General features: G+C 39.4%; 1 protein-coding gene across 4 annotated transcripts in view; it reads left to right on the plus strand.

The window, feature by feature from the left end:
* PDXK (pyridoxal kinase) overlaps positions 1–10,106 on the plus strand; it is a 93,184-nt gene extending 83,078 nt beyond the window's left edge. For all 4 annotated transcript variants that reach the window (XM_050936707.1, XM_050936708.1, XM_050936709.1 and 1 more), the window contains 3 exons: positions 666–802; positions 4,205–4,271; positions 5,330–10,106. In XM_050936707.1, the coding sequence (XP_050792664.1) occupies positions 666–802; positions 4,205–4,271; positions 5,330–5,442 (317 nt within the window). In that variant the 3' untranslated portion in view covers positions 5,443–10,106. The remainder of the gene's footprint in view (positions 1–665; positions 803–4,204; positions 4,272–5,329) is intronic.
* The last annotated feature ends 350 nt before the right edge of the window (positions 10,107–10,456 follow it).

Here is a 10,456-nt window from a genome sequence, read left to right on the forward strand (position 1 = left end):
CTTCTTTTTTACCTATGAGATGTAAATATAGAGATTGCATGCTGGGCTGCCAAAAGAAACAAGCTGGATTATTACTTAAGAAATACAGACCTCATGTAGAACCAGTTGATGTTTCTTGGCACCACCTAAAAATTCTATTCTACTAAATGGACCATAAGCTGCTTTTTTTTAATGTAGTTGTAATCATGGGTCAGGTACAGATTGCGCTGTTCTCCATTGCGGCCTGTGACTGCTCTTACATTTAAAACCGAGGTGCAACCTGGAGATACTAAGTGTTCCAGCACATAATGCTTCATCTTGGTTTAAGCAGCTTCCAGATTCACTATCCTTACCGAACCAGCTGCCAATAGGTCAAGATGGAGAAATACATGCTTGGACCTGTGCATGCTGTGGCTTGGATTCCTGTATGGAAGATGTTGGTGTTAGCCGGCTCTTCCAAATTATGTGTAGCACTCACGCTGCAGGTGTGGCTCCCAAATGGGCAAAGTTTGGAGAAAAATAGTTTGAAGAGCTGATTTATAGTTTCAAATTTTTTAAGATCCTCCGAAAAAACTGCTGACTTAAAGTGTCAAGCACTACAGTAATAATTGCCCTTTAAATTTTAGTAAGTATTGTATTAATTGCAGGGAGAGGTTCTTTTTCTTAACTATATGTCTGCCTTCCAGCTAGAGCGGATGGCACCAAGGTGACCCAGAGAATTCGAATGGAGTCTCCTAAAGTGGATGCTGATTTCGTTGGAACTGGAGACTTGTTTGCTGCGATGCTCTTGGCCTGGACCCACAAACATCCAAATAATCTTAAGGTGTGAGAGAGGATTTTCTTTTTTTTGGCAGGAAACTGCTTTAATAAATGACTTCTTTCATTTTATTATTGTTAGTCCCCAGAATATAGATACAGAATGCAGGCTAGACAATATTTGGAATACAGAATAACACTTCTTGCAAGAGTGTGAGCTATTCCACTGACCAAATTTCATCTCTGGGACACTTAACATTACACATACTTAAAAATGTCCCATATAGATACAGTTCCCTCCTCCCTCCCCCCAGAAACCCACTAATTTTTTAGTAGTGTTGCTTGGGTGATTGTATTTCAGTGATGGCTGATGAGGTGTCTTTCTCTGCACAGTCTGTAAAAGTATTTGGGGATTCTACCAAATCAAAGATACTCTATAAATTTAAAAATATTTGGTTTTTATCATTGGTTCATAACTGATTTTTACAGTACTGGCACTTGTTATCAGAATAAGGGTCCTGTGCGCTGATGCTTTCTTACTTATTAATTTTGGAGACTGTATCCATAATTTGGATCCTTTTGCTCCTAGTTATTGAGAGATTCTACAGCTTTTTACACTATGCATTAAATTCAGCTGCAACTTGTATGTGCCTTATAGAGTTGAGAAAAAACAACTCATTGACTCTTGTTAACCTTTGGATCAATCAAGTTGGCCTCTGAACATTGTGGTCCAAAGCACTGTGACTAACTTGGGTGACTGGGGGTGGGGGTGGGGGAGGGAGTGGCACTGTCTGTGAAAGAAAATGTAGAATCAAATAAAGTAAAAATCTTAAATGAATCCACATGTTCCATAGAATCTCTATGGATAGTAATTCTATGCTCTAATAAAAATATAACATTAGGGATCTATTATTGACCACCTGATCAGGACAGTGATAGTGATGATGAAATGCTAAGGGAGATTAGAGAGGCTATCAAAATAAAGAACTCAATAATAGTGGGGGCATTTCAGTTATCCCCGTATTGACTGGGTACATGTCACCTCAGGACAAAATGCAGAGACAAAATTTCTCGATACTTTAAATGACTGCTTCTTGGAGCAGCTGGTACAGAAACCCACAAGGGGAGAGGCAACTCTAGATTTAATCCTGAGTGGAGCGCAGGAGCTGGTCCAAGAGATAACTATAACAGGACCGCTTGCAAATAGTGACCATAATATAATAACATTTAACATCCCTGTGGTGGGAAGAACATCTCAACAGCCAACACTGTGGCGTTTAATTTCATAAGGGAGAACTATGCAAAAATGAGAAGGTTAGTTAAACAGAAGTTAAAAGGTACAGTGACTAGAGTGAAATCCCAGCAAGCTGCATGGACACTTTTCAAGACACCATAATGGAGGCCCAACTTAATTGTATACCCCAAATTAAAAAACGCAGTAAAAGAACTGAAAAAGAGCCCACATGGCTTAACAACCATGTAAAAGAAGCAGTGAGAGATAAAAAGGCATCTTTTAAAAAGTGAAAGTCAAATCCTAGTGAGGTAAATAGAAAGGAGCATAAACACTGCCAAATTAAAATGTAAAAATGTAATAAGAAAAGCCAAAAAGGAGTTTGAAGAACAGCTAGCCAAAATCTCAAAACATAATAACCAAATATTTTTTAAGTACATCAGAAGCAGGAAGCCTGCTAAACAACCAGTAGGGTCCCTGGACGATCAAGATACAAAAGGAGCGCTTAAAGACGATAAAGTCATTGCAGAGAAACCAAATGAATTCTTTGCTTCAGCCTTCACAGCTGAGGATGTTAAAGAGATTCCCAAACCTGAGCCATCCTTTGTAGGTGACAAATCTGAGAAATTGTCATAGATTGAAGTGTCACTAGAGGAGGTTTTGGAATTAATCGGTAAACTTAGCAGTAACAAGTCACCGGGACCAGATGGCATTCACCCAAGAGTTCTGAAAGAACTCAGATGTGAAATTGCAGAAGTATTAATTATTAAAATTGACAGACACATAGAAGAACATAAATTGTTAGGCAAAAGTCAACATGGTTTCTGTAAAGGGAAATCATGTCTTGCTAATCTATTAGAGTTCTCTGAAGGGGTCAACAAACATGTGGACAAGGGGGATCCAGTGGACATAGTGTACTTAGATTTCCAGAAAGCCTTTGACAAAGTCCCTCACCAAAGACTCTTACGTAAATTAAGTTGTCATGCGATAAGAGGGAAGATCCTTTCATGGATTGAGAACTGGTTAAAAGACAGGGAACAAAGGGTAGGAATAAATAGTAAATTTTCAGAATGGAGAGGGGTAACTAGTAGTGTTCTCCAAGGGTCAGTCCTAGGACCAATCCTATTCAACTTATTCATAAATGATCTGGAGAAATGGGTAAACAGTGAGGTGGCAAAGTTTACAGATGATACTAAACTGCTTAAGATAGTTAAGACCAAAGCAGACTGTGAAGAACTTCAAAAAGATCTCACAAAACTAAGTGATTGGGCAACAAAATGGGAAATGAAATTTAATGTGGATAAATGTAAAGTAATGCACATTAGAAAAAATAACCCCAACTATGCATACAATATGATGGGGGCTAATTTAGCTACAGCTAATCAGGAAAGAGATCTTGAAGTCATTGTGGATAGTTCTCTGAAGAAGTCCACGTAGTGTGCAGCGGCAGTCAGAAAAGTAAACAGGATGTTAGGAATCATTAAAAAGGGATAGAGAATAAGATGAAGAATATCTTATTGCCCTTATGTAAATCCATGATATGCCCACATCTTGAATACTGCATACAGATGTGGTCTCCTCATCTCAAAAAAGATATATTGGCATTAGAAAAGGTTCAGTGAAGGGCAACTAAAATGATTACGGGTTTGGAATGGGTCCCATATGACGAGAGATTAAAGAGGCTAGGACTTTTCAGCTTGGAAAAGGAAACTAAGGGGGGAATATGATAGAGGTATATAAAATCATGAGTAGTGTGGAGAAAGTGAATAAGGAAAAGTTATTTACTTGTTCCCATAATATAAGAATTAGGGGCCACTAAACGAAATTAATGGGCAGCAGGTTTAAAACAAATAAAAGGAAGTGGTTCTGCACACAGCACACAATCAACCTGTGGAACTCCTTGCCTGAGGACGTTGTGAAGGCTAGGACTGTAACAGGGTTTAAAAGAGAACTAGATAAATTCATGGAGGATCAGTCCACTAATGGCTATTAGCCAGGATGGGTAAGGAATAGTGTCCCTAGCCTCTGTTTGTCAGAGGGTGGAGATGGACGGCAGGAGAGAGATCACTTGATCATTACCCATTAGGTTCACTCCCCCTGGGACACCTGGCATTGGCCACTTTCAGTAGACAGGATACTGGGCTGGATGGACCTTTGGTCTGACCCAATATGGCCATTTTTATGTTCTTATGATTGGAATGTTGGTAAGCCTAAACATATATGTATATTTAATTGCAGGTGGCATGTGAAAAGACTGTATCAGCTATGCAGCATGTTCTGCAAAGGACCATCAAGTGTGCAAAGGGTAATCATTTTACACTCTGTTCCTGAATTTACTCTGTTCATATCCTCATTGGAATAAACATTCTGGAAAGTTGTTTTCAGCACTAAATATGGCCTATTATTAGACTACATCCACAGAACAGAATGAGGGAATTCTAGCACTGATGTTTTTACTGCTGTGTCCTCTAACCCTAACAGTGGTAAAAATGCACTGGCCAGTTGATAATAGTGTTGCACCTGTGGTGGGACTGCATTACTATTAGAGCAAAAGTGGGAGCAGGGCCAGCTCCAGCGTTTTTGCTGCCCCACGCGGCGGGGGGGGGGGGGGGGGGAAAGGCCGCAATTGGCACTTCTGCTGCCGCCGCTTCATTCTCGGCAGCAATTCGGCGGCTGGTCCTTCCCTCCGAGAGGGACTGAGGGACTCGCCGCCGAGTTGCTGCCGAAGAGCTGGATGTGCTGACCCTTCCCATTGGCCGCTCCAAGCACCTGCTTGCTGCGCTGGTGCCTGGAGCCGGCCCTGAGTGGGAGAATTTGAGGAAAATGCTGAGTGTCATGGACAAGAGAGCCTCACCTTTTTCCGTTTTTGGATGCACCAGCTGCCTCAGTTTCCCTTTTCTGTGTATGTTAGGACGGGGATTGATTCCTCAAATATTGAGTGGTGAATTTCTGTCTTATGCTAGCTGAATAAATTATTCTTCAAACTGTCTTCTCTTGGGAAGGGGAATTAAAAACACCAGCTGGAAGTACATAAGTAATCTTGTTCTACTGTACTGCCACACAACCTGGTCCCTGTCACCTAGAATACAAGATATTGAGCTTCCTCAAGTCCCAGTAAGATCCAAAGAGGAGTTGAGGGCCCTCAGAACTTCTCAGGAGCACTCTCTAAATAATGGTGGAGCTGCAGAAGTACCTGAGATGGGGAGATGGGGAAACAACAATGCGCTGTATACCCTCTGGTGGAGGCAATGGTAGCACAGTGGATGAGAAGAGAAAAAAATAATGATGGAGACAGGACAGAAACGTTATTCATTCTTTGTGTGTGTGTTTGTTTATTATTGATGTTTCAATATCTTCTTTTAGCACATGCTGGAAAAGGAAACAAACCCAGCCCAGCCCAGCTGGAACTGAGAATGGTTCAAAGCAAAAAGGACATAGAAAACCCGGAGATAATAATAAAAGCTACTGAGTTATAAAGGCTGTATGTCTCCCAGTAACGCACAATGTATTGATGTCCTCTTTTTCTTTCCTGTAAATTGTACTGTTTGCCTTTGATCTGTGACAGAAACCTGACTTCCATGAAATAGTGCCCTGCATAGGCAGATATCCACGATCAAACATACGTGCTGGCCTTGCTTGGTTTAAGGGGGAAAAACATGATTAGTAAAACTTACTCGCAGGTATCAAAATGGTTGTCAAATTCACTCAGCCTGTGTACCATAGGTAAGAGAATACACAGGTTCCTGCCTCGCCAAAGACTTTGGGTATGAATTTGCTGGTGGAATGACTGACTGACTTGCATATATATTGTAGCAAAGCATCTAGTGCCAATTTCACTAGCTACCTACTGCCTTAGCTGAAGGTATTTGGCAGCTTATTGTGGTATTCACTATCTCAACTGCTACAAAACTCAGTAGGGTTGAAATTGCACACAACTTCAGGCTGTGTATGGGGAGATATTTAGCATTAGATGCTCTGCAGAGGTGTTGAAGTGTAACTTCATGTTGCTAATAACTTTTCCTGTTTCTGGCCTATGAATGAATTGTGATTCCAATTTCTATAGGCGCTAATCCCTTTATTTCCACAAGTACCACATCACTTTGTCCCCATGTTCCACTCCAGAAAAGACCAATGTTACTAATCTAATTATCCAGTCAGTAGCACCAAGTAGAAATTTGTAATTCTAGCTCTGGGACCAGATTTAATTCCTTTTTTATTAAGACGTCGAGACAAAGCTTCTTTAAAAAAGGAAGATGATGTGGCTACCTTTTGTAAATGTAACCCTATTAGTAGTCTAATGAATAGCAAGTCACTGGGATATTGACAACATTCATTATTTGTTGAGGGCATTTTAACCTGTATGGATGGTTCAATTTAGAAGCCTCAGAGGGTGCACCTGCTTAACAAAAATGTACAACAGGTTCATCAGTAAAGCACTAAATAGTGAACAGTTGCCTACACTTGCCTGCAGACATAAGTGGAGGGGTTAGTTTGTTCATAATTCCATTCTTCAGACAGTTTCGTGATCTGAATTTTACTGAATTATTTTATGCTGGCTCTCCAAAACAAAGAGCCATTTTTTTTAATGTGTGCTGCAGGATATTCGAATGTATCTAAGGCTATATACAACTGCTTATTATCATCCATGGTACCGAAGCACTTCATTATAAAGTTCCTCCTGTTCTAGTTTTTTCCCTCCTTCCATGGAGGCAGCTGGGGAATTTTTATTGGTTAACTTTTTTATACCAAAATCCTGTTCCCTGAAGTGCTCTCAGAATGGGTTTCTTGACAATTTCTATATTCTGGGTGCTGATTAGGCAGTGAGGATAATCCTGAGAGATGTTGATCACCTACAACTCCTCTTGACTTCAACAGGCATTGCAAGTTCTCTGCACCTCTGAGAATGAGTCCTAGTGTGTTGTATATGCCCAAACCTAAAAACGCAGTCTGTGAGCTTGATTTGTTCATCCTGGGAGAGACAGATACAAATTGCATCCTCTTGCAGTAGCAGGGAGCAGTTGTGCACAGAGGGAGATGCTAAAAGGAAGGCAGTTTAAGTTCCATCCTGTGTCTGAGGCTGCCCAGAATAAGCACTTGATCTGTGTGTTTCCTGGGTACCTTCCCAGAAACTTCTTTCTGGCCAGCCCTGCCCAGTTACTAAGCTGTGTCAACTGTCTAGGTCTGGGTCCCTCAGCAGTGCTTGGGTTGTAGGTAGATTGTGCTACTGCAGTCTTTGTTAATCCAACATCCAAGTAGACTTTCTGCCATTGAAGCCCCCTATTTTGTTTCTACTAGCAGAACTCAGGGAGAGAATTTACACAGGTATCGCTAATTTTAGACCAAACAGATTTAATGTTTTTCTTTTTAATAGAGTGGAAGTTTTCCGATTTTAAGAGATGTCTTAAATCTCTCTCAGCATCTTTGAAGCAAATAACACACAAGATGCTAATACATTTTGCAATAAGTTTAAGAACTCTCAGCTTTTGCTCTAAGTGGCTAATACTTTATCATCTCCAATGCACTCCGCAATTAAAAGTTAAAAATTTGCTCTTCTGACATATGAAATACACAAAAGAACCTAGTAAACTGGACTGTATCGCCACAATTTACAATAACCTGCACCATGAAATAACTTCCTAGCAATAATAATTCTGGTAATCTGAATAAAGCATAGAAGCTTCCTTAAGCACATGAGCTTATGGCTGATGTCCAGCATTCAAAGTCCTCAGCACTGTATTTTTAAATAGTTTAAAGCTGTTTTCCTTCGAGATAATGGCTAATTCCCATATGTTTAAAAACTTTATTACATAAAAACTGCCCTCTTTAACATACAATGTTTGCTGTGGAAGCTGCATGGGAAATGTAATCAACTTTCAAATTAGAGATAGTAACTTTTAAATAAAAATGATATTTCAGTAATACAACTCCAAGGACTTTCTACTTATTTTTCAATACAAATACATTTTTACCACTACCAAATGCTAATCACGTAGTGGCCATGTAGCCCACCCCAGGGATAACTATAAGCATAAACCTTTTTTATTTCACTTTTTTAAACTCATAACATTTCATGTTGACATTTGCAGTCATTCCCATAGACTTGGGAAGCTATGATCAACAGACTGTTGCTCCATCTCTTCACACAATGATTCTTTAAATAGCCTCACAGTGTTAAACTTATAGGACTAGACCCTACAGAATTTTCAACTTTTCCATAGCTTAGTGAGAAATTCCTGTTCTTCATGTCAGGGGGTCAAAGAGAGAGGTTCATAATCCTCTTCTTTTTTGAAAAGCAGCAGTAACAATACAGATCCAAGCTTCTTGCCATCAAGAGAGCATATTTATGGCAAGCTTGCGATAAGATGGTACCAAAGGAGTCTCGTTTGGTGTTTAGGAGCATATACATTGGTTTGTGCTTCTAGAAAAAGGGAGAGGTTAATATGGAAAATGGAATAATAGATTCCATGAAAGAGGTTAATAAGTTAAATGATAATAATTCAATACAGAATTTTTATCTGTAAAACTTAGCCAAAATGAATTTTTCTATGAAGCAGAACAGAGGGAAGCTAATAAGAGGCACCTGTGATTTGCCATATCAGCTTGGACCTGTGGTCTAAATCGGATATTCAGACCTCAGGAGTGGCATGTGCCTGATGCTTCAGAGGAAGGCAGACCCCCCCTCCTTCCCCACCCCTCCAGTAATGCCCTTCTCATTTAATATCTGTGATGAACTGACACAATACCACAAGAAAGCAGAAGGAAAATAAAGACATAAAAATGCAGAACAGAACTTGGAGAAGTTCAGTTACGAACTGGCCGCAATTTGCAGCCACTGCATTCTACCATCTTCTGTTGAAGTCAGTGGGAGATGCTCATATGATATCTGAATGAACTCCCATTGAAGTCAATGATATTCTTTCCATGACTTTAAATAGATCAGGCCATGCATCAGCTGCAGAAGCAGGCTCAATTTCTAATAATTGAAGAAGCATTGAGAAACTGACTGTAAGTGCACATTGTAGTTACCTTGTAACATTGTACATTGTAGTCACAACATATGGACAAAGGTATTTTTAAACATTAAAGCAATTCATATAACTTGAAGGCGTTTTTACCAGTGAAATGTTATGCAAGACTTTTTCCTAGTGTTTTTAGAACAAACTGTATGTGCCACACTGGACAAACACAACATGATCATATCCAATCATTCTTATTCCCCCTTCTCTTCTCTTGGATATAACATCCGTGAAGAGTCCACTGATACAGAAATTACACGTACTTCCAGAGCAGCTAGGAAGTATTCACTCTGGCCTTTAGCACAGTTCCCCATTATTCATTTAAAGGAAATGAGTCTATCACAGGGGTCAAGTCTTATCCACTTGCAGATCCTCATCCAAAGAAAAGCTGTCAAACTAAAATGAATGTCTCTAATGACTGCAGAGGTACAAGCAACTTGGCAGAGAGCAGTAGATTCAATCATTCTGTTCAGTGATTTTCATCTGTCAACAAAATGGAATGCTGGTGTTACTTGAGCTAATTGTGTTTGAACCCATTTTCTGTAATGAACTTCTTTGTGTGCAGGCATTTTGATTATTATAGTTTCACTTATTTGTGGAGCTTTATGCAGAATGGACCAAAACTCTTTTAAAAATTAATTATCTAGTCTATTCTGGGCTGGAACCCAACCTTTTTATGCATAAAACTTCTGCTGACTTCCTTGGAAGATACATGCATAACAACACTTTCAAGTTTTTTTTTTTAAAAAGTGTTGTGGAAGTTTATTCATGCTTGGCATACATACATGTTTTTAAAATCTGCATTAAAATTGGTAATGTAGATGTTCATTTGCTGATTTATATTTAAAATGCAAGAAATCAATAATCAACATACTATACAAAAAATTGGAGGACCAAGGTTTCTAGCTAAAAATACTGCCTTGTTAAGAGTATCCTATACGTATCTGGATTGGTTGATGTTAATTCGTTGTCTGTTAGAGTGGTTGTGTTAGTCTATTTTATTTGACAATATGTGGCAAGAAAGATTGTAATAAAAATGTCTACATTAATATATTGTGCATAAAAATTGTTAGCTCCTATTTTTGAATATGTTGACCATTTCAGAATTAAACCAAACAAGAACAGTTCGGCAGTGTTCTGAGTAAGTGGATTTGATTAAGATTTTATGAGTATCTGATACAAAGATTGGGTGGATAAGGGGAAAGCCCACATTTGGACACCTAAATCGTCCCAATATAAAACCACAGGATTGGGGAAGGGTGGGGGGTATACTAGGCTTGTCTTCTACGCATTTCTTTGAATAACTTTCATAGCAGCAGAAACTTGCTGGAAGGTTAAGCGTTAAAGCTCAGATGGCATTAGTGATTCGAGGATGCTAGACTGATTTATAGAGGATGTTTAGCTCCATAACTGCCTGTGGGAGACCTACATGTTCCAATTGAAAAGTGACTCTGGCATTCTGCATCTCTATTCC

This window comes from Gopherus flavomarginatus, chromosome 1 (genome assembly GCF_025201925.1).
Source record: "Gopherus flavomarginatus isolate rGopFla2 chromosome 1, rGopFla2.mat.asm, whole genome shotgun sequence".
Classification (NCBI taxonomy): domain Eukaryota; kingdom Metazoa; phylum Chordata; order Testudines; family Testudinidae; genus Gopherus; species Gopherus flavomarginatus.